The sequence below is a fragment of the Oryx dammah genome, unplaced genomic scaffold, assembly GCF_014754425.2.
Source record: "Oryx dammah isolate SB20612 unplaced genomic scaffold, SCBI_Odam_1.1 HiC_scaffold_12, whole genome shotgun sequence".
Lineage (NCBI taxonomy): Eukaryota > Metazoa > Chordata > Mammalia > Artiodactyla > Bovidae > Oryx > Oryx dammah.
In genome coordinates this window covers 52,739,901-52,764,079 of record NW_024070196.1, presented here as the reverse complement: position 1 = coordinate 52,764,079, position 24,179 = coordinate 52,739,901, and the positions used below count along the sequence as shown (strand labels likewise).

Here is a 24,179-nt window from a genome sequence, read left to right as displayed (position 1 = left end):
CTCTTCTTATTTGCAGATTCTACTAAGTTCTTTGCATGCAATATCTCACATAATCTATGCAACATGCTAGAAAGACGTTACTGTGGAATTAATATTACTGCTATTAATTATCAAATAATTGGTCTACAGCCACCCAGCTTTTCTTATTCTAGAAGCATGCTCTGAACTGCTCTTCATATAGGGCAATTATCAGTTTTCTTGATTTGCATGAGGCGACTTGCCAAGGGCACCAAGAGTGATGACGCTGCTGCTCTGTATCATCTCAGTCAACCTTGTAGCCTTTGTTCACCTGCACTTATTCTACTGTGTGCCAGGCACTGTGGTAAGGAAGTATGTTGCTTGTGTGAACTAGAACCCAAGCAGGGGGTCTGGGTGACTGGACTCACCCAGACACACATCATTATCAGTTTTATATCCATTTTATCTCTCTTCCCCTCCGCCAACATTCTTCCTGATCCCAGAAAAAAGTAATTTCTTACTTAAAAAAAAATTTATTTGGCTGTGCCAGGTCTTACTTGCAGCAAGCAGGATCTAGTTTCCTGATGAGGGATTGAACCCCGACTCCCTGGATTGTGAGCTGGAGTCTTAACCACTGGACCACCAGGGAAGTCCCAAATTTCCTTACTTCTTAAGAGTTACCAGTCATACTTGGATATTTAGGACGAGATACCAAAAATATTTGGGGGATTTTGATAGACATTGCACTGAATCTATACATCCCTGGTAGTATTGTCATCTTAACAGTATTGCCTTCCAACCCAGGAGCACAATATGTTTTTCTATTTATTTATATCATCTTTAATTTCTTTCAGTAGTGTGTTTTTTTTTAATTTCACCAGGTTTTTAGTTGTATTTTATTTTTAATTGGATAATTACAGTATTGTGATGGTTTCTGCCATACATCAACCTGAATCAGCTACAGATATGTATATGTATGGCCCTCACTCTTGAACCCCCCACTGCCTCCCCACCCAACCCCTCTAGGTTGTCACAGAGTACCAGCTTCAGGGTCCCTGAGTCATACAGCAAATGCCCACTGGCTAACTATTTTACATATGGTAGTATATGTGTTTCAATGGTACTTTCTCAAATCATCCCACCTTCTCTCACTCCTACTGTGTCAAAAAGTCTGTCTCAGCAGTGTTTTGTAATTTTCAGTATACAGATCTTTCACTTCCTTGGCTAAATTTATTCCTGAGTATTTTTTATGCTTATGTTTTTATGCTTTTTATGTGGAATTGTTTTCTTAATTTTTTTCTCAGAATGTTCATCGCTAGTGTATAGAAATGCAACTGACTTCTATACTGCAGCTTTGCTAAATACACATGGCTATTTCAATTTAAATTGGTTAAAGTAAAAGCGCACGTTCATTTCCTTGGTCTCACTAGCCACACTTCAAACAATCGTCACCCACATGGAGCTGGTGGCTACCCCTGTTGACAACACACGTGATAGAACATCTCCATCCCCTCAGGAAGTACTGTGGACAGCACTGCACAGACTCCCGGCCCCCTCCCTGCAAGCCCTGGGTACGTCCCACCATCAGCCTCCTCTGGATCCAGGCCCCAGAGGGCTGAATGCAGCTGATGAGAACCACCCAACTGAGCAGATTCATCTTACTTAAAATTCAGTCACGACTTTCAAGAGGGCTCTCAGCCTGGCCTGGCTGCTCTGGTAGCCTGGTAGCCTGTCGTTTTCATTTCTAGAGACAGCAGTTTCATACCTGCTCCTCCCATCTCCCACTGCCCTGCCTCCCATACTCAGCTGATGACCCCTACCCCTCCTGTTTCACTGAGAAAAATGGAAGCCATCAGATACAAACACCAGCCTGTTCTCCCTCCCAAACCTGCTGTGTGTGTGTGTGTGTGTGTGTGTGTGTGTGTGTGTGTGTGCGTACATGCTAAGTTGCTTCAGTCATGTCCGACTCTTTGCAGCCCCATGGAATGTAGCCCGCCTGGCTCCTCCGTCCATGGGATTCTCTAGGCAAGAATACTGGAGTGGGCTGCCATGCCCTCCTCCAGGGGATCTTCCTGACCTAGGGATCGAACCAGTGTCTCCTGCACTGTAGGTGGATCCTTTAGCCGCCAAGCCACCTGGGAAGCCCTGTAAATCTGCCACACACCTTCAACCTTCTCTCTTCCCCCTCTGACTGCAGTGAAGGGCCAGTGCACTAGTTCCTGGCTGCCTGAGGCCCTTCTGCAGCTCTCATCTCTCCCTCTACTACGCATAAACATGCTTTAGGACCACTGATCCTGAGAGAATGCTCTGACCCCACATCTCCTTCCAACTACGCCCCCTGCTCCTCTTTATAGGGAAACGTCTCAGAAGCGCCATCCACACTTGCTTTCTCTACTTCCTCATCTCATTTCCTTTTTATTTTTTATTTTTTTGCAGGATATATTTGACCTCTTTGTGTTTTGTTGCTAAATAAGGCATACCTGCAAAACGTGTACCTTTTAGAGAAGAAAATAAAATGTACCTGTGTGCTCATCACAGGATCATGGAATAGAACGTTACCTTAACCCTAGAGGCCCCCTGTGTTCCCCTTCCTGATCTCATCCTCAGTCTTGCTCCCTGAAGTTAACTGTTATCCCAAATTTTGTATTATTCATGCCTGTGCTTTCCTTTATACTTTTCTCCGGTGACGTATGTATCTCTCAATACTATCTGTTTTCATTTTACCTGTTTTTTGACCTTTCTGTATTTGTGATTGGGTCTCCCCTGGTGGCTCAGTGGTAAAGAATCCACCTGCCAGTGCAGGAGCTTCAGGAGCCGTGGGTTCAATGCCTGGGTCGGGAAGATCCCCTGGAGGAGGAAATGGCAACCCGGTCCGCATTCTTGCCTGGAGAATCCCATGGACGGAGGAGCCTGGTGGGCTACAGTCTATGGGGCGGCAGAGAGTCAGACACGGCTGAGATGACCAAGCATGCACGTGGGGAGCCAGAATAGTTGTTTGATCTGCTCAGCGTTGTTTCTGAGAATCGCTCACGTCAATCCTTGAGCCGTAATCCCTATTCACCTTCACTGCTGTTTTGTTTTTTGCTCTTTGAGTGTTGCAGGACTTATTTATCCATCCTCCGTGGATGGACATTTCCCTCTTCCCATCTGTCCTCCACCCACCTACCACTCTAACAGAGCTGTGCTGCTCACGGTCACTGGTATCCCCAATCAAATGGACATTTTTTTAAAATAGCTTCCCAATGGGTCTCCCCGTTTTTAGTTTTTAATTCTTATAGATTTTATTTTAAAATCTTACAAAATTTTTTTTTTGGCTATACTGGACCTTTGTTGCTGCGTACAGGCTTTCTCTAGTTGTGAGCAGGGACTCCTCTCTAGTTGTGGTGTGAGAGCTTCTTATTGAGGTGGCTTCTCTTATTGCAGAGCACAGACTCTAGGGCTTAGTTGCTCCTTAGCATGTGGAATCTTCCCGGACCAGGGATTGAACCCATGACCCCCTGCATTGACAGGTGGATTCTTAACTACTAGACCATCAGGGAAGTCCCACAACTGTCAATCTTACTGCTAAATTTTTTTGAAAGTTATGTGTCTTTTCCCCCACCGCTGGCTGCTTTTAAGATTTTCTCTTGGTTTTCAATAGTTTTTCAATGGATGGTGTATCTGTGTGTGTATGGACATGTTGTTGGTGTGGTTTTTTTTTTTTTTTTAAACTTTATCCTTTGGGTTTTTTGAACTTGAGATGCCATGTTTCCTCAGTTTTGGAAAACTCTGGCCATTGTCTCTTCAAACATTATTTCTGCCACGTTCTTTCTTTCCTCTCCTTCTGGGACTCCAGCTATATGTAAGTTAGACCTTTTCAGCTTGTCCCATAGGTCTTTTATTCTCTTTTCTGTTCTTCTGTGTCTTTATGCTTCATTCTGGATCTTTTCTCCATAATTTATCTTCCTTTTTTTTACTGTTAATTGGGCTTCCCTGGTAGCTCCTTTTTGACTAATGAATTATTTATTTGGCTCTATTTAATTTTCTGTTAAACCATATTTTGAGTTTTTAAAGCTATTTTTCCCCAGATCTAGAAGTTCCATTTGATTCTTTTTAAAAATAGAGTTATCTGGTAGCTAATCATCAGGGAAATGCCAATCAAAACCACGATGAGCTATCTCCTCAGACATATCAGAATGGCTATCATCAAAAAGGCCACATATAGCAAATATTGGTGAGGGTGTGGAGCAAAGGGGACCCTGTACACCTGGGAATGTAAACTGGTGCAGCCACTGGAAAACAATAGAGAGGTTTTCAAAAAACAATAATAGAACTTCCATATGACCCAGAAATTCCACTCCTGGGCATATATCTGAAAAAAATTACTGATTCACAAAGATACATGCACCCCAGTGTTCAAAGTAGCATTATTTACAATTACCAAGATGTGGAAGCCACCTACGTGTCCATCAGCAGATGAATGGATAAAGAAGATGTGGTCCCTACATTCAGTGGAACACTCAGCCATAAAAATTACCTGGTGTTCTCTTTCTGTAGATCACTCATCTCCCTCCTTTTCAGTAATATGACTCTTTCACATGCCTGGTTATTTTTCACTGAATGCCTGATGTTGTACTTTAAAAAGAATAGGAATAATTTGAGGCTCAGAATGATAAAAGCTTCCTCCAAGGAAGACTTAGTTTTGCTTCTTTTGGGCCTTTGGCAAAGCAATCACCTCCATCTAATCAGAGATTGAGGTGACTTGAGGCTGATTTTCAGCCTTTGTGAAGCCTCGTCCATGTACTTCCTTTCACCAGGTCTTCACCCCACCCAGACCTTTGTGCTGTTCTGAAATTGAACCTCAGACAGTAGCCATGGTAGCTTACATTCCCGAAGTGATGCAGCAAGCAAGGGGCAAGGAGTCGGTGATGGGGTGGAAGGGGCAGGAACGGAACTTAAAAAGCATTTCTTGAACTTATCTCTCAAAGCTGCCTCCTGTGCACCCCTTCCTGTCAGATTGCAGCCACCTGCCTCCTGCACACATACCATTTCAAGACTTGCACTTAAGTGTCCCCAGGGATTCCTCACTTGTAGTTGTTCTGCATTTCAGGTTTCCTTCCCTTCTATAGTATCCACAGGGTTGGTTTTTGGGAAGAGAGCCAGGCAACCCATGCTATTCACCATCTTGGCAGGAATCAGAAAATCTTTCCAATATTTTGCATTCATTCCAAGTTCCCTTGTGGCCCCATTAAATTTAGAAATCAGTACACCGCAGCCTTTGTCCAAAAGGACACAGAATAAAGGTTATTGGTGAATACTGGTTTACTTTTGCTTGTTCCGATTTATAGATGATGAATTACAGTAAATAAGACTAAATAAGAAAGGAAACTCAAGTTCATTAATTTTCACACTCAGTATTTCAGTTATATCCTATTGCTTATAAAATGCCATGTGTTTTCTGTTTTATATTCCTACTCAGTTATTTATTTTAATTTAAAATATTATTTAATTTAATTTTATTTTTTGGCCACACCACCTGGCTTGTGGGATCTTAGTTCCTCCACCAGGGATTGAACCCATGCCCCCTACAGTGGAAGTATGGAGACCTAACCATTGGACCACCAGGGAAGTCCCCAAAATATTATTTATCTTAACATTCAGCTTAACCAGAGAGAAACAGAAAATTTTTTATAGTAATATATTTTAATATTTTATATTTCAGAACTACCTGATTTTTAATCCAACAAATAATAAAGAATTGGTGAGCAATAGTAAAACACAAGCAATATATTATACGTGGGTAAGTAGAACTGTTTTCATTTGTTTTAAATATATGGACAAGTATCTGTTTATTCTTTGAGTACAGATGTTTTGGTAATATAACAATATAGTATCTACTTAAAAAGCAATAAACATATTAAAGTGTTTTGATTTAATTATAGCATTTATTTTAGTCCCACTGGAAATTAGCATATTAAGTCAGAAGCACATACTTTAAATTCTATTTAATTTTTTAAATTAACAGAATGAATATTTTTTGAATGTATTTAAGGCCTAAGATATAGGAGTTTTCAAATCTTGGACTCTTTTCCCTTTTTTTTAAATTAATTATTTTAATTGGAGGCTAATTACTTTACAATATTGTAGTGGTTTTTGCCACACATTGACATGAATCAGCCATGGGTGTACATGTGTCCCCCATCCTGAACCCCTGATTAGCAGACTGGTGATAATGTATACTGACACAGGGCAAAATCATGATATTAAAAAGACATCAAAATGTAAACATAAAATTACCATATGACCCACCAGTTTCCAGGTATATACCCAAAAGAATTGAAAACAGGCATTCAAACAGATTCTTATATACAGATGTTGACAGCAACAGCATTATACACAATACCCAAAAGGTAGGAGCAAATGTCCATCAACTAATGAATGGATAAACCCAATGTGGTCTATCCATATGTGGAATATAATCTAGTCTTTAAAAGGAATGAAGTGCCAACACCTACTGCAACTTGGGAACATTACGGTGAATGAAAGAAGCCAGACACAAAAAACCAAATACTATATGATCCCATTCATAGGAAACTTTCAGAATACCTGAATCCATAGAGACAGAAAGAAGAATGGTGGTTGTCAGGGAATGGAGGAGTAGGGGATGGGGAGTGATTGCTTGATGATAGGGGGTTTCCTTTTGGGGTGATGGAAGTGTCCTGGAACCAAAGAGAGTAACAGTTGCACAGCATTGGTTATGTACTAAATGCCACTCAGTTGCACACTTTAAAATGGTTAATGGTTAATTTTATGTTATGTGAATTTTCCCTCAATAAAAAATGCAAAACAATTTAGTTGCTGATTTACAGTGATAACTCATTACTTCAGGTGTTAATGATAGCTTAAAACCTTATAAATGCAGAAGTCAGATCTGCATTAACAAACACTTAAAATCACAGTCATTTGTGGTGTTATTTATTTATTTTCTTTCAGCATGTTTTTAGATGTTCCTGGAGACAGCAGGTTCTCCTACCTGTAGAAATTGCGAAGCTCTGACCCTGTTTTGATGCATTTGTTTTGGTTTTGCTGTTATGTTGCTTTTCTTTTAGAAATGTCTTTTTTTTAAAGTAGTGATTATTTTTTTCTGTGCTTATCAGTATCCAGAGGGAGGCATACTTGTTCACAGTGCCCCAGTTTTAACAGAAAAAGTGAGTATGCCTGTTGTGCTTTTATATGCCTGACTTTGTAAGAAATAAGTATGTGGGTGTCAGCCTATTATCTTTGGGGTGCTCTGTGTGTGTCTTGATATTGGGAAATAATTTGAAATTTTTACTTAGGTCCTTCACCATACTGAATGGTCAGTTTAAAATAATGGAAGGATTTTTCAAAATAATATAGAATACAAATAAATGACAAAGAGATACATGTATATATATGGCTTAGTCCCTTAGCTGTTCACCTGGAATGGCCACAATATTGCTAATTGACTATACCCCAATACAAAATTAAAAGTTTGAAAAAATTATAAATTTATCTTGCAATATTGAAAATAAATGGCAAAGGAAATTTACTACCACAAGCAAATACCCAAGAAAGAGGTGGCTTTTATAATGTATGTGTGCCTGTGACAAAGGATGAAAGTTAATTTGGGGAGATGTAAGTGAAGTCACTAGACATGAGTGGATCCCTTAAGCTGCTTAGTTTTCAGAACAATTAAAAAATGATATGGAGGGACTTACCTGGTGGTCCAGTGGTTAAGAATCCACCTTCCAGTGCAGGGGACGTGGGTTTGTTCCCTGGTCACGGAATTAAGATCCCACATGCCTTGGAGCAACCAAGCCCCACACCATAACTGGAGAAGCCCCCGAGCCGCAACGTAAGATCCTGCGTGCCACAGCTAAGACCCAGCGCAGCCAAAACTAAATTTTAAAAACTGATGTTGGGTGTTTAGCTGTTTAAGGTCCAGTAGGAAGGTGGTGAGCCAGGTGTTAGCAGAAACATTTTATCCTGCCAGCTTTCCTTGAGCGATTGCACCAGGGGTGGACCTTGAGTCCCGTCTCCTGCATCCGTTTTTGTTTCTGATACTCATGTAACCTGTTCTCAGGTTGCACCTTATGACGGTTTTTCTGTTTCCTTTCTTCTTTTTTGATTCATTCTATAAAACTTTACTTTTCAAGCAAGCATGCAGGAAGGAGAAATAAAGAGAGAGAGACAGTGGACACAAGGCAAGAAGATGATTCTGTCTGCAAACTCAGCTTTTTATAACTTGAAGTATCAAAAGCTAAATACAGTCGATTCTTGTTATTTGCCATAGTTATGTTCTGTACGGTCTCTGCAGACCTGAGTTAGTGGATGCTGAATCGTTGCTCCTAGGAGAGTTGTAAGAACAGGTTCCTGCCAGCTTAGGGTCACCATACTTTCATCAGCTGACAGATCCATGACCTTGTTTTATGTATGTTTCTGTTTAAAGACACAATATTTAATTTATAATGTTAGTTCCTTAACGTTGGACTCAAGGTTGACAACACCAGGTAGAACTCATGCCTGAATGAGGCTTATCTAATGCAGGTGAATTCTCTGGAAGGTATGTCACAGCCTTCTCATGCTCCAAGAGCACCATATAGTATTTTAATACCATGTTCAGGAGCCAATTTACCAAAATCACCAATAAAAAGTACCCCCCCCCAAAAAAAAGAGCAAACATCATGGCAGTAAAGACCAGGCTAAGGACACTTGCTTCCTGAGAGCTGAAACCAGACAGAGAATTGCCTTGCTTGACCTCAGCTGGGAATGTCAAGTGTTTTGCCACTTGGCACACACACACATCTGCAAATGATTGTGAGGTGCCACGAGGATTGCTTTGGCGGTTACACATACATTTCAGCACACAGGTAAATTCATGAAAATGGAATCCACAAAGAATGAGAATCGGCTGCAGTTTGAAATGATAAAAATGCCTCGTGTTGAACAGGGCTGCTTTTAGACAAGAATGTGCTGTTCGAGCTTGACCAGTTGTACTTCTACTGACCTCAAAGAGGTCCACCCTAGAATTTTCTCTGCCTAAGTAGAGAGCCAGACAGCAGACTTGCTGTATCATATGACAGATCACTGACTTCCTTCGTGTGTTCATTCAGTAAACATTCGCCAAGCGTTCACTCGCTGCTCTGCGTTCTTTTTATACTTCATCTCTAGAACACTGTCAGAGAAAGATGGCCTGGTGCCTTATCCTACGTAGCATACGTTTAGTAAGGGATCTTAGGGGCATTTCTGTGTAAAGCACTTACTTTCCACTGATGGGAAGATGATTTATGATCAGAAGAAGACTGGGAGAATTGTTTTATGATTTTTTACAGCTGGAGCATGCTTTCGTTCATGACAGACATTAGTTTCCTTATCAGTTTCTGAAAACTCTGAAAGAGAAGTTGTGCAGGTATAAACAATGATTAACCACTCTTTCTTCTGCTTTAAGCAAACCATTTAATTAATCCCGTATGTGGCCCTTCACTTGCTCTTAGCAAACCCTCAGAGGTTCAGAACTGCCTGGATCATGGCAATCCTCAGGGAAGTGTTTTTTAACTGATTTTTTTAACTTTATTTTTTTTCCTACTATATTTAGGTGAAACATTATAAAATGTTGTGCTGATAAATGTTTTGTTTTATATTTACCATCAACGGTAACTTGTACATATAACGTGTAACCTGTCTTTTGAAATACAGACATTCAACAAGCTCGTGGGAAAATTTAGCCAGTCTGTCTTTCATTTGAATTTAACCCAAATACTGTCCGCGACGAAGGAAGGGAAGCTGGTTGTCTGGGACATTTACCGCCCACCGCCATCTGCCTCCTCCTCCATGGGCTTTCCCCATATCAAACCTTGCAAACTGGTTCATTTGCAGAAGGAGGGTATCACTGTGCTCACTACAGTTGACAGGTAATTAGTGAATGAAAAAGTAGCTGTAGATGATTATAAACTTATCTAAAAACCCTTTTGGAGGTAGATACATATTTTGTATATGCAAAGATTGTTTCTGGGGAGAACCAATTTAACTGGGAACACTGGCTGCCTCTGAGGAAAAGAACGGAGAACCAAGATTAAGGACAGGGGTGGATTTACTTCTTTTTATAGTCTCATTTGTACTAATTGGGTTGCTTTTATTTTTTTAAAAATTGCATGGGCATGCATTACTTTTAAACCCAACACTTTTGGGTTGGTGAAACAAAAAGTAACTGTTTTTTTTTTCTTCTGCCCTAGTTAGACTTATTTTGCACCCTAAATTTTACATTCTTTCAGTGGAAGAAAATGGCATAAAGAGCTATTTTTTTTTCTGATGACAAAATAACATTTGCCAATCATGAAAAGATAAAATACAACAAAACTTTATAGAGTTCCTTAACTCCTTGATTTTGAGGGGCTGTGGGCATCCACAACTGATCTCAGCCTTATGCCTTAGCCTCAGACATAAAGGGGTTCACATGCCAAATACATTCTTTCCTTGCTGAGTGATCTGGGACAAGGGACTTAAATGTGCCAAACCTCCATTCTTCCATCTGTAAAGTGGGCATCATAACACTGTCCCTCTCTGAGTGATTGTGTGAGGATGGCTTGCTGGATCTTAGTTTCCTGACCAGGGACTGAACCCGTGTCTCCTGCAGTGGAAGCACTGAGTCCTAACCACTGGGCTACAAGGGAACGTCCCAAGGATTGTAAAACTCTTAGCACACTCTCTGGCACAGGGGAGCTCTAGGTACAACAGCCCTTGTCAGGGTGCTAGGGAAGTTCCCCAAAGTGCTGGAGACAGTTGCCTCATGACGAGGACCCTGCCCACGTGGTGGGAGTCACTGTGCCCTCTGCTCTCCAAAGGCCTGTTGCTCCCCTTCCCCTTTCTTTAATACAGGGTCTATATGAAAGGTCTTCCCCTTTCTTTAATAACAGTGAGGCCCTGGAGTGGCTTGCAAAGAGAAATACAAATCGTCATCTTCACCCAGTTGGTGGGAAAAGATAGCAGTAGAATCACACTTGATGAAGCAGTCAACTTTAATCATTGAGGAATAGGACCCAGGGAAGACCATGCCTGGGTTCCCCTCTCTCCACGTTAAGTAAAACACAGCCAGGGGACTTCCCCTGCAGTCCAGTGGTTAAGACTCTGCACTTCCAAGGGAGAGAATGAGGGTTCGGTCCCTGGTTAGGGAAGTAAGATCCTGCATGCCGAGTGGTGCGGCCAAAACAACAACAAAACAAACAAACAAAAAACCCCAGCCAGGACCAGGGAGCCGTTGCAGGAAAAAGTATTAAGAAACACAGGAGGAGAAAAAAAAAATTTTGCCTTGTTTTGCTGTTTCTGTCCAGCAGAGGGCAGTGAACGCCGTTCTAGCCAATTACTCTGCCCACTTGCCTTGCTTATTAATCAGAAACCACATTTAATCGCTTTTCATATATATATATATGAGAAAATTCATCCCCCACCTCCTCCCGTGATTAGAATTATGTCAGAGGCTTAAAAAAAACAAGCTCATTGGGATGGCTCTGAGGAAATAAAAACCATTCTGTCACACAGCACTGCCTTTGGCTGTGATGACTGGACAGGGTTTTACGATCCCTCTCACAGCAGTTGTCTCCCTGCGTCCCCTTGCCAGCCTGTATGACTTCAGAGGGACGGTAGCCAGACTCTGTTGTCATCTGTAGTCTGTGGTGGAGAATGGAAATCACTGCCCACTGCCGTTGCACAGGACTGACCTTAGAGGGCAGGGCAGAAGAAAGCAGAGAGCATGGACTTCGTGTCCTATACACTTGGGCCCCTGCATAGTCTGCCTGGCTATGTGGCCCTGATAGGGTGGCCGGGTTTAAGTGTGTCCCGGGACTTCCCTGGTGGTCCAGTGGCTAAGACTCTGGTCTTCCGATGCTGGGGGGTCTGGGTTCAGTCCCTGGTCAGGAAACTAGGTCCCACATTGCACAATGAAGGGTTTGAATGTGGAACTCAAGATCCCTCATGCTGCAACCAAGACCTGACGCAGGAAATAAACTTTACATATACATACAATGTCCCAAATACTGCATGAGGCAGTTGCATTTGGAAGCATGCACTATTTGGGACATACTTATCCTAGAAATTTACTCATGGTTCATCTGAAATTGAAATTTAACTGAGGACCCTGCATTTTTACTTGTTAAATCTGGCAATCCCAGGCCTTAAACCTGTTTCCCAAACATGAACTGGGAATGACAGGAAAATCAGCCACATGGGGCCATATTCAGTGAAAGTTTTTTACAACGCCTGGAGTCCAGAGGCTGGCATATGTGTTCAATAGATGATACTCAGTATCATTATTTAACCTACAATGCAGGAGACCTGGCTTCGGTCCTTGGGTCGGGAAGATCCCCTAGAAAAGGAAATGGCAACCCACGCCAGTACTCTTGCCTGGGAAATCCCATGGACAGAGGAGCCTGGTGGGCTACAGTCCATGGGGTCACAAAGAGTTGGACACATCTTAGCCACTAAACCACCACCACCATTATTTAACAAGCTGACTTTATCCTCTGTCTTCAGCTATATTGTCACAGGCGACCTTCGGGGCAACATCAAGTTCTATGATCACACCCTCTCCATTGTGAACTGGTACAGCCACTTCAAACTCAGCTCCATAAGATCCCTGTCCTTTTCAAAGACCCCCGCAGCCCCTCCAGCCGAAAATACAAACTATCCTCCAGACTGCACTCTAAAAAGTGACCATTTTGTTGCAAGGTGAGTTGTTAACTGTTGTTGTTGTTCAGTCATTAAGTGTCCGACTCTTTGCGACCCCATGGACCACAGGCAGCATGCCAGGCTTCCCTGTCCTTCACTATCTTTCGGAGTTTGCTCAAACTCATGTCCAATGAGTCGGTGATGCCATCCAACCATCTCATCCTGTGTCGTCCCCTTCTCCTGTTCTCAGTCTTTCCCAGCATCAGGGTCTTTTCCAGTGAGTTGGTTCTTCACATCAGGTGGCCAACGTATTGGAGCTTCAGCTTCAGTATCAGTTTTTCCAATGAATATTCAGAGTTATTTCCTTTAGGATGGACTGGTTTGATCTCCTTGGGACTCTCAAGGGTCTTCTCCAGCACACAGTTCCAAAGCATCACTTCTTCAGCGCTCAGTTGAAGTTGTTCATGAACCTCATCGTTGGAACAGTCAAAAAGCTGTGTCTTCTTTTAGTTTGTGCACCGTGGTATCTTCTTCCTGTTCCTGGGGTGTGAAATACAGGGAACCTGGCCTTTTTAGTTAGGCCTTTCCCTGGGTCAGAGATGGATCTCCTTGGCTGATTACAATCACTATTTAATCTTTTTTCTTTTTTAAGTGAAACATCATTCTCCTATTAAGAATGTTTAGTGATAGGAAGCTGGAAATGGCTCTGATCTCAGTTACCTCTGGAGTCCTTCATTGTAGGTTGGTCTCCTTTCTCTGAGCTGAGTTTGTCCTAGCTCTATGGTTAAAGGGATTTGATAGTGAATAGCCATAACATTTCAAGACAGAATTATCTGTGAGCCTGCTTAATTACCCTTGCCGTATTTGCAGGCACATCTGTATGTGTGCACCCAGCACCATATTTGCATACACAAATGAATATTTGCATGTGCAGATTAGCTAATTGTACAACTGACTGTCCATCTGCATACTTAATGACTCAATTTACATGTAGAAATGTGGGCTTTTTCACTTGCAAATGGAGGCTGTTGGGTTTTAGTGGCGTATTTTTGGAGATGCTGGGTTAATAATGTCACTAAATTACAGACGACAGAGGCGTTTCGTGTGCAATTAGAACCAGAATTGCTGGTGTGCCCTGTTCGCTGCAAGTGCTGATACGGGTTGGTCTCTCCTTGGCAAACAGGAATTTTATCATCGGAACATCAGATGCGTCAGTGTACCACTTGACGGTAGATGGGACTAAACTTGAGAAGTTATTTGTCGAGCCCAGGGATGCCATTTGTGCCATCTCCTGCCACCCATACCAGCCCCTCATCGCCATCGGAAGTTTCTGCGGGATAATCAAAGTGTGGGATTATGAACAGAAAAAATACCTCTTCAGCAGGGTCTTTGAGAAGGGGCTTGGAGTTCAGAGTCTGACCTACAACCCTGAAGGTATTTTTATCTTATCCACCTGTCTTGGGTTCTAAACCAAAAACAGACCCAAATAGCTCTGCCTTTGGCTATAGCAGCTCCAGGAAGGTGACCTTGACCTACTCCCCGCACCAGGCCAGATGGGATGCCTGGTCCCCCTGGATGCTGCAGAACTCTGCACCGCCTGGTCTCATCCCATGGTGCCATGTTTTCCAGTTTGCTTCTTCCTCTCAGGACCTTGTCTATCCTGTTTGTTGCTGTCTCCTTGGCACCTAGGACAAGGCTTGGCACAGAGTTGATATTTCTTGAGTCAGTGTAGTCCTTTTCTTGCTTTCTTTTTTTAAAAAAAAAAAGTAATTTATTTATTTAGCTGTGCGGTTCTTAGTTTCGGGAATCTTTAGTTGCGGCATGTGAACTCTTAGCTGCAGCACATGTATCTAGTTCCCTAACCAGAGATTGAACCCAGGCCCCCTGCACTGGGCACTCAGAGTCTTAGCCCCTGGGCCACCAGGAAAGTACCAGTGAAAGCGTTTTTCAACCCTTGTTCTCCAACTTGTGATTTCAGGAGCTCTGCTTGGAGCTGGCTTCACAGAGGGGACTGTTTACATTTTTGATGCAATGTCCTTAGAAAGTGCAATCTCAGAGCCTTTCAGATATTCCAGGAGCAGCGTGACTCACATCAGCTTCTCCCATGACTCCCAGTACATGGCGACGGCTGTGAGTATCGTCAGTGAGTGCGGTCCAGTGGCTCCACAACCTCTTTTAAAGCCGCAAGAGGGAGGAGTTGGGACATGGGGGGGGTGGAGGGGGGAGCAGGGGCTTCAGGGTACGGGTTTCTTTGGGAGGTAGGCGATGAAAACGCTCTAAAACCGTGATGATGGACGCGCAACTCTGTGAATATACTAAAGTCCATTGAATTGTACATCTCTGCCGGGTGAATTGTGTGTGGTGTGAATTATATCTCAATAAAGCTGTTATAAAAAGAGAAAGGGATGGGGGAAGTGAGGCAGCGGGTGGGTGGGGGCACTTCTGCCTGAAAATGAGACCGGGGCCTCTGAACTCCCCGAACTCCCCGACTCCGGACTCCGGCTTTGTGGTTTGTGAGTTTTTTGGAATCCTCTCTCTGCATCCTGGCTTTCATCTTTCCTTTTGATTCCTGACGAGATGACCTTCTCATTTATCTCAAGGCAAAGTCTTCCGCCGAGCATTTTGGATTCTGTTCCTTCCCTCTGTAAATAGGGCTCTTAATCCCAGTAAAGATTTTTTCGGGACCCCGACCTCTCCCTTCCCCCGACTTCTCCTGGGAGAGCGGGTGGGGATGCGGGGAAGTAGCTGCTGACACCCTTGACTCCAACTCGCTTCCCATCAGCACAGCAACTCAGGTGTCCCGTGTCCCTTCAGGCTGTTCCCGCCTGCTCTCCGTTTAGCTCTCAGCCATCATGTATGTATTTTTTAATCATACCTTTTAAAATTTTGTGTAGCTGGATAAAGAGAAGGGAGGACAAAGGCAGAAAGGGTAGGGATTTCAGTTTCCAACAGAGAATGACATGGAGACCAGCAAGGATAGTAAGACCATAATGTTAGACAAATACCATCTCTGCCCACCCCACCCCCCCTCTCCCCACCCCACCCCCCCCTCTCCCCACCCCACTGCCTGCCACTACCTACTTTGAACTCTGATTTTTCTCATCTGCAAAAATGGGTATTATTTTACCACTTGTTCCAATAGACAGAGGTTTTCTTTTTGGACAAAATTCTCTAAAAGCAAAGTTAGCATGAAAAACACAGTGATAACTCTTAACTTACAAAATCAAAAACGGAGTAACTTCGGCTCTTTTCCTCATACTCAGGATGTCAGTTTCACTGTTGCTGTTTATGTGGTGAGAGTCAAACATGGACGAAGGGTCTGGGAATACTTGGCAAGGCTGCGCTCTCACCGCAAGAGCATTCGAAGCGTCCTGTTTGGGGTTCATCTGGACAGCAACGAGCCCCGACTGCTGAGCCTCGGCAGAGACAGACTCCTGGTGAGCTCCTTTGCTTTTCTTGGCCTGGTCCTCAGGACCATGTCTCATTCTTGTTATTTCCCTGGAGTCTGGCACAGAACCAGTATGTGTGTTTGTTGGAGAAGACGAATATGTGGGGACTTCCATGCTGGTCCAGTGGCTAAGACTCCACATTCCCAATGCTCAGGTTCGATCCATGATCAGGGAACTGGATCCCACATGCCACAACTCAAGAGTTCGAGTTGGCAGGTGAAGATCTCGTATGCTGCAACTAAGACCCGGCACAGACAAATGAATAAGTTAAATAAATAAATGTCTTTTAAAAAAGAAACTGAATGTATGACGAAGTAGTGAAAACCATTCTGAGTTGGCACTTGGCTTTCATGCAGCTCTGACACCGCACAGGGACTCGTGTCCTGAGTGAGGAGGGCCCTGGGAAATGGCATATTGGTGGAGCGGAGGTGGTCCTCCCCACAGCATGGACAGCTCAGCCACCTTTGCCTCTCAGTGGACATTTGGAAGCCAACACTCACAATTCCCATGTCTCGGGGTTGGGGTCAGGGCCAGGCCGTTACCTCCATGTGACAACCCAAAGAGGGTCAAGAGGTAAAGGTGGTGACAGTGGCAGATATGATATTACATGATTGAGCCCAAAGGATTCAAAACCAGTTGATTTATCTGTGCATCCATCTTAACTTCCTTTCTTTCCTCCCCTTCCTTCCTTTATTCTATCCACTCTTTTTTTAAAAATATATTTAAAATTTTATTTATTTATTTGACTGTGCCAGGTCTTAGTTGCAGCACTTGAGATCGTCAGTCTTCATTGTGGCATGTGGGATCTAGTCCCACAACCAGAGATGAAACCCAGGCCCCCTGCATTAGGACTTCAGGGTCTTAGCCAGAGGACCACCAGCGAAGTCCCTATTCTGTCCATTCTCCCATCCACCCATCATCTATCCATCCTTCCTTCCTTCCATCCATCCCGGTCTGTCCACCAAAACCTACCTATGGGTGAAATTCAGCAGGCTGCTAATGTATGACTTTCAAGAGCTGAGATTTAGCTATGAATTAGTTCGTACTCACAGAAAGTCACCACGATAATGCTAAGTGAAGTAGGACAACAAAGTTATAAGATTCAGGTTCTGGAGTTAGTTGGACCTAGATTTGAATTCTCACTCTACCACTCCTTGGCTGTGTGGCCTTGGGAAAACCACAGAATCTCTCTGAACATCTGTTTTCTCATCTGCAAAATGGGCATAGCAGGACTGCACCGCTGGGGAGTTGTATTAAATGGCATCATCTTGCTCATAATGGATACTCCATACTGGTAGTTTATTATGTGTAGAAGTTCAGGCAATTCTCCTCTTAAAAGGCCTGATACTGTCTCCTCCGAGAAAAGGATTGTTTACTGACTGACTTCACCTCAGTCCTCATGTGTGTTCGTCTGGGCTTCCCTGTAGATTGAGTATAACCTACTCAAGAGCTACAAAGACCACCTGGCAGTCCTGGACATTCACCGAACCGACCAGGGCAGCTATCCCACCTGTATGGTCTGGTATCCACCACTCACCAAGGAGCTCTTCCTGCTCATTTGCAACAGTGGCTACAAAGTGAAGCTTTTTAATTCTACCACAAAAATGTGCAGGTAAGCCAGGGAGCTTCCCGCAAAATGGTGCATAAATCAATTTCTCGGTCCCCAGGTTATTTCAAGTCCCACCTTAAGGACCTGCAAAGAGCTTGCCTACCATTACAACCCTTCTTACTTTGCAAAGTAGGAAACTGAGAGATAGATAAGGTTAGTTGTCCTTGCCCAAGTTCACATGGTTAGAAAGTGCCAGAGGCAGGGACTTCACTGGCCGTCCAGTGGTTAAGAATGCGCCTTCCAATGCAGGGGGTGCGGGTTCAATCCCTGTGCGGGGGACTAAGATCCTACATCTGTGGGGCAACTAAGCCCGCGCACCGCAGCTACTGAGCCCAAGTGCTCTAGAGCCTGTGTGCTGTGACTAGAGAAGCCCGCATCCACAGCGAGCAGTCCGTGTGCAGCAGTGAAGAGCTGTGTAGCCAAAAGTAATTTTAATAAGTAAATAATAAGCTGCATTGGTAGCATCTAAAAAAGTTTTTAAAAGGAAGTGCCAGAGGCAGGATTCAAACATTGTTTCTGAGCCCATCACTTCACAGGGATAAGGTACTCAGAGCTTGGAGATGGAGATTCAACAAAGGAATCAGACCCTGCGGCCCCAGAAAAGCTGCTCATGTGCAATGGAATCTCCTATTTTTCTCTCCTGGAAAAAAGCGGTTTCACCTGAATACTACCAGCTGTTTGATTTTACTTATTCTTGGTTCTTAAAGAAGTTATAAGTTCAACTTAATAGCATTCTTTCTTCTTTCAAGCCCACTATATGGACTATAGCCCACCCTGTGGACTGTAGGCCTCCAGACTCCTCTGTCCAAGGGATTTTCCAGGCAAGAATACTGGAATGGCTTGCCATTTCCTCCTCCAGGGGATCTTCCCGACCCAGGGATCTCCCGCATTGGCAGGTGGGTTCTTTACCACTAGTGCTACCTGGGAAGCCCCCTTTGTTCTCTCAGTAAGTGTTTCCTGAGCCCCCTACCTGAGCCAGGTGCTGTTCTAGGTGCTGAAGATGGGAATGAAGACAAAACAATGTTGCTGTCACCATGAGATTTGCATTTTTTTTTTTGAGATTTGCATTTTATTGGGGGAAGTGGCGTTCAAGTTAGAGGTTGGGCTGGAGATCCATATTTGAGGTCAGCACACTTGTTGGTTTAAAGCATGAGACAAGAGAATATTCAGGAGGGGAAAGGTGGATAGAGAAGAGGTTAAAGGACCAAGCCCAGGGTATCCAAAGCTTAGCGTCTTAGAGCAGCGGTGCCTCCACCCCGAAATACGTCTACACCTGTGGTTGCCCTCTTGCGCTGCTAGGCTTGTGAGTCCAGGGTTTGCTCCTCCTGATCAGTGCATGACCCCTTCATCGGGGCCCTGCATTCATCATCCCATTTCATCTGCAACAGTCCTGCAAAAACATCGTGCCACTGTGGATCAGACAGGTAACAAAACTTGCCCAAGGTCACGGAGCTGGTCAGGGCAGGACTTGCCCCTTGAACCCACCTGTGACTCTGTCCTCTCTTTGGCATCGCTGGTCCCCGATGCAGCCCTCATAGAGGTGAGGATGCTGTGGCGACCCCACCTGGGAGGAGAAAGTCGGAAAACACCATAGCAGCTGGCTCCATGCTTGAGGAAGACCATCTTTTGGAAATGTATCTCAGATAAGATAGGTCTTCAAAAGGCCAAGATCACTCAGGGTCTTTTTTTTTTTTTTTTAATTTCCCTTTTTAGAAGGGCCCATGGGAAAATGACTGAGACATGCCATGTCATGTGGCAGGGACAGGAGAGAAATACAGCACAAATTTTCTTAAAGCTATTAAAACACCGGGAAGGAGACATTTGAAAGAAATACGTAAGAAGGAGTTTTAGGAAGATTTCAGAATCTTTGTACATCCTCTTTGGACACAAGCTTTTTGGATAAAAACTATCTCATAGGGACTTCCCTGGTGGTCCAGTGGCTAAGTCTCTGCTCCCAATGCAGTGCCCCGAGTTTGATCCCTAGTCAGGGAACTAGATCCCACATGCTGCAACGAAGAGCTTGCATGCTAACTGAAGATTCCCCCATGCCACAATTAAGAACCAGCACAGCCAAATAAATAAACATAAAAAAAAAAGAATATCTCATAGATGTGCTCAGTTCTGAGAAGCTCTGAGTTGGCTGAGCAGGTGGCTGGGGGATGGAGCTGCCCAGACTTGGAGTTCCTCCTCACAGTTAGTAATGAGAGCTCAAAGCTGAGCGGTTAGGAGGTTCTGCCATTGAAGATCAATGGGAAATTGGTGTAAAGCATGTTTCCTGTTTTAAAGAATGTTTCCACCTATTGCCTTTATTGTTGCTGTTATTTTTTATTCCAGTTAATTGAGATATAATTGACATACAGCACTATATAAATGTAAGGTGTGCAGCATAATGATTTGACTTACATACATCATGAAGTGCTGTTACAGGAAGTTTAGTGAACATCCATCCTCTCCTGTAGCTACAAAATTAAAGAAATAGTAAAACATTTTTTCCTTGTTATGAGAACTCTTAGGATTTATTCTCTTAACTCTCATCTGTAACATGCAGTAGTCTTAACTGTATTTATCATGTTATATCTTACACCCCTAGTGCTTATTTTTCTTACAACTGAAAGTTCATGGCTTTTGCCTGCCTTAATCCAACTCCCCCTCCCCCCAACCCCTGCCTTCTGATAACGACAAATCTGGTCCCTTTTTCTGTGAGTTTCTTTGTTTGTTTTCAAAGTCTAACTGACCTATGACACTATATTATTTCTTGTTACACAACATAGTGATTCTATGCATTTATTCCTATTTCCATATATTTCAAGATGATCACAACAATATGTTGCCATACTAAGATATTACATAGTTATTGACTATATTCTCTGCATTGTACGTTTCATAACTGGGACTCATTTATTTTGTAACTGGAAGTTTGGACCGCTTTATTTCCCTCTCCTATTTCTTTCCTCCCCCACAACCTTCCTCCCCTCTGGCAACCACCTGTTTGTTCTCTGTATCTATAACTCTGTTCCTGTTTTGTTATATTTGTTCACTTGTTTTTGTTTTTTTTTTTAGCTTCCATATATAACTGAAATCATACAGTATTTACCTGTCTCTATCTGACTTATTTCACTAAGCATAATACCCTTCAGGTCCACCCATGTTATCACAAAGGACAAGATTTATATTCCATCGGATATATGCACTGCATCTTCTTATCCATTCATCTATTGATGGACGTGTAGGTTTCCTCCACATCTTAGCTATTGTAAGTAATGCTGCAGTGAATATAGGGGTGTGTATATCTTTTTGAATTAATGCTTTCATTTAGAGCGATGAAATCAGGTGTTTCTGCCATTGAAGAGCAATTGGAAATTAGTATAAAGCATCTTTCTTAAAAAATAGTTTATTAAATTCACATGACGTAAAACCAACCATTGTAAAGTGAACAATTCAGTGGTATTTAGTCCTTTCACCACCTACCTCCATCTAGTTTTAAAACATTCTCATCATTCCAAAGTAAAATCCCTGGCATAAAGCATCTTTTAAGCTGTAGGAATAATAAAGCCCTGTAACCACAACTTAATTGGGAAGGAATTGCCTTTTTATGATAAATCCAAAAGAATTTTAAAATGCATTTAAAAATATTTGAAAGAACACGAAGAGGCAGTTCAGAGAAAAAGGCCAATAAACCTATGAGCAGATGCTTACCAGTACATCAAAGATGCAAATGAAAAGAAGACCTCATTTTTCACAAATCAGATTAGCAAAGATAAAAATGATCGATAGCGTCAAGTGTTGGCAAAGTCATAAGACGCTGTAGCAGGCTGCTAGCGGCCGGGTTGGGGGGTGTAGTGTAAATGGGGACAACCTTTTGGGAGAGTAATTTGTTACCCTCTATTAAATTACAGCCTGTCTTCTTACTTCTAGGAATGTAGCCCACAGAAGTACTCACACAGGATGCCAAGACATAAGTAAAAGGATGTCTTGTTTGAAAATATTTTTAAAAATGGAAACACTCCAAATGTCCATTAATAGGGGATTAGTTAAATGATGGCTTGTCAGTACGCTGAAACATGATGCTGCTTTTAGAAAAAGGAAAAAAAGAAAAAAGAGAAGATAGCTCTCTGCATAGTAACATGGAAATATCTGTAAGACATAAATGAGAGAAAGTAAATTGCCAAAGAAGCATGAATATATTTTCATATAAAATTATATTTATATAACTTATATTTTTTCATCTAAAATTATAATTAGGTGGTCTAGAATATATATAAAGTTGTATACAGCAAATTATTACCCATGATTATCTTGGAATAAAGGGTGTAGCCATGTAGAGTTATGGGTAGATTTTTCTACCTGTCTAGATATTTGAAAATTTTCACAATGAATATGTAAAATGTTTTCCATCAGAAGAAAAAGACATTAATTTTATGAAATTGTTAGAAATTCAGCAGTACTATGTAGCAGTTACATAGCTCCTACTATGTGCTGCTGCTGCTAAGTTACTTCAGTCGTGTCCAGCTGAGTACCCTACTATCTCCTGAACTGTACTGAGTGCTTTATATATATATTAATTTATTTAATGCTGACTGTAGTCTTATGGAGTAAATACTGTCATGATCCCTTTTTTACCAATGAGGAACCTGAGGCTCAGAGGGGTTGAATAGCTTAACTTTTTTCCTTTTGTTTATTTATAGTTTAAGCTGGAATTCATATACTGTGATATCTACCATTTTCAGTGGCTTTTTACTGTATTCACAAGGTTGTGTAACCATCATCACTATTCCATTCAAGAGCATTGTCATTACCCGCTGAGGAGATATCCCAAACCCACTAGCCATCATTCCCCATTCCCTTTCTTTCCCTCTGACCGCCCCCCCCCCACAACTATCCATCCCTGGCAATTACTAGTCTACTTTCTGTCTCTATGGGTTTTTCTGTTCTGGATACTTCATGTAAACAGAATCATATGATATGTGACTTCTGGGGTCTGACTTCTTAGCATCATGCTTTCAAAGTTCAAACATGTTGTAGTCTGTGTCAGTGCTTCATCCCTTGTAATATTCCATTGTATAGACAGACCACATTTTGTCTATCCATCCATAAGCTGTCAATTGGATTGTCTCTACTCTTCGGCTCTTACAAACATTTGTATACAGGTTTCTGTGTAGACATCTGTTTCATTTCTCTTGGATACAGACTTAGCAGTGGAATTGCTGAATCATATGGTTACTATGTTGAACCATTTGAGGACCCGCCCCGCTGTTTTCCACAGCAGCTGCACCACTTCACATTTCCTGCCAGCCGTATATGAAGGTTCTAGTTTCTCTACAACTTGCCCCTAATTTTTAAGGGTCAGAGCTGGGATTCTTACCAGAGTCTGTGCTCTTAACCATCCTCTTCCCTACATCTACCCGTTGAATAATACTGGTTTTTATTTTGTTTGGTCATACCATATGGCATGCAGGATCCTAGTTCCCTGACAGGGACTGAAGCCAGCCCCCTGCATTAGGAGCACGGAGTCCTTACTACTGGACCACCAGGGAAGTCCTACTCAATGATATCTGAGGAAGGTCTTTAAACGTTTCTACTCAAATGATTAGATAAAGATGACTTAAAATTAGCTGATGCATTGTCTATCATCTGGTTATTTTAGTATTTTTAACACTTCACCTAATTCTCTGTGTATATGAGCCTGATCATGCATCATCCAGCCTGGCCCCTCCTGCATCCTGCAGCCCAGCGGTCACAGTCAAACTTCAGAGTTTGCCCATGCTCACCATCTCGGTCTTACCTTCCTTCACTCTCCTCCCCCAACTCCTTTCCCCTTTACCGTTTCTGCAGGTTTCAAGCAATAATCCGCATCCCATATGTTTGAGCTCCTGTTCCCACTGCCTGTTTTTCTGATACTGCCCTATTTTTTTCTGCCTTTGCAAACTCAGATGTCTTCTGCTAGATGTCTTATCACTCCTTCCCCAGTGCAGGCTCCATGCCAGGTGTTTGCTTGTCACCCCACTTCTCCCCTTGTGCTTCCACAGCTGTTGTCCCTGCAAGGCTGTGAGCTCAATGGCAGTAACTAACTCTCACTCACTTCTGAGTCCCGAGCCCCTGTCATGGTGCCTGGCACAGAGAGGTGCTCGAGAAAGTCGTACAAGGAATGTCTCCTGTCCCTACCAGATATGGGCTGGTTACAGGAGATACAGGGAGAAAACACATCCAAACAACAAGGGGCTTAAAATAGAAGATTAAAAAGCTGCTGGCCTTATTCAGGGGCAGGCTCAGGTTTTGTGGGATGTGAAGCGTATTTGAATTTGTGGGTCCTCTTTTTTTTTTTTATTAGAAAAGAGATGTAAAGACTTCCCTGGTGGTCCAGTGATTAAGAATCTGCCTTCCAATGCAGGGATGCAGGTTGGATCCCTGGTCGGGAAACTAAGATCTCACATGCTTCAGTTCAGTTGCTCAGTCGTGTCTGACTCTTTGCGACCCCGTGAACCGCAGCACACCAGGCCTCCCTG

General features: G+C 42.8%; 1 protein-coding gene across 1 annotated transcript in view; it reads left to right on the top strand.

The window, feature by feature from the left end:
- The window catches only part of CFAP251 (cilia and flagella associated protein 251), an 86,746-nt gene that overhangs the window by 20,747 nt on the left and 41,820 nt on the right, over positions 1-24,179 (top strand). The window contains exons 10-17 of the mRNA XM_040251286.1: positions 5,660-5,737; positions 7,095-7,145; positions 9,655-9,869; positions 12,484-12,678; positions 13,802-14,052; positions 14,597-14,748; positions 15,882-16,055; positions 17,495-17,679. Coding sequence (XP_040107220.1) covers positions 5,660-5,737; positions 7,095-7,145; positions 9,655-9,869; positions 12,484-12,678; positions 13,802-14,052; positions 14,597-14,748; positions 15,882-16,055; positions 17,495-17,679 — 1,301 coding nt within the window. The remainder of the gene's footprint in view (positions 1-5,659; positions 5,738-7,094; positions 7,146-9,654; positions 9,870-12,483; positions 12,679-13,801; positions 14,053-14,596; positions 14,749-15,881; positions 16,056-17,494; positions 17,680-24,179) is intronic.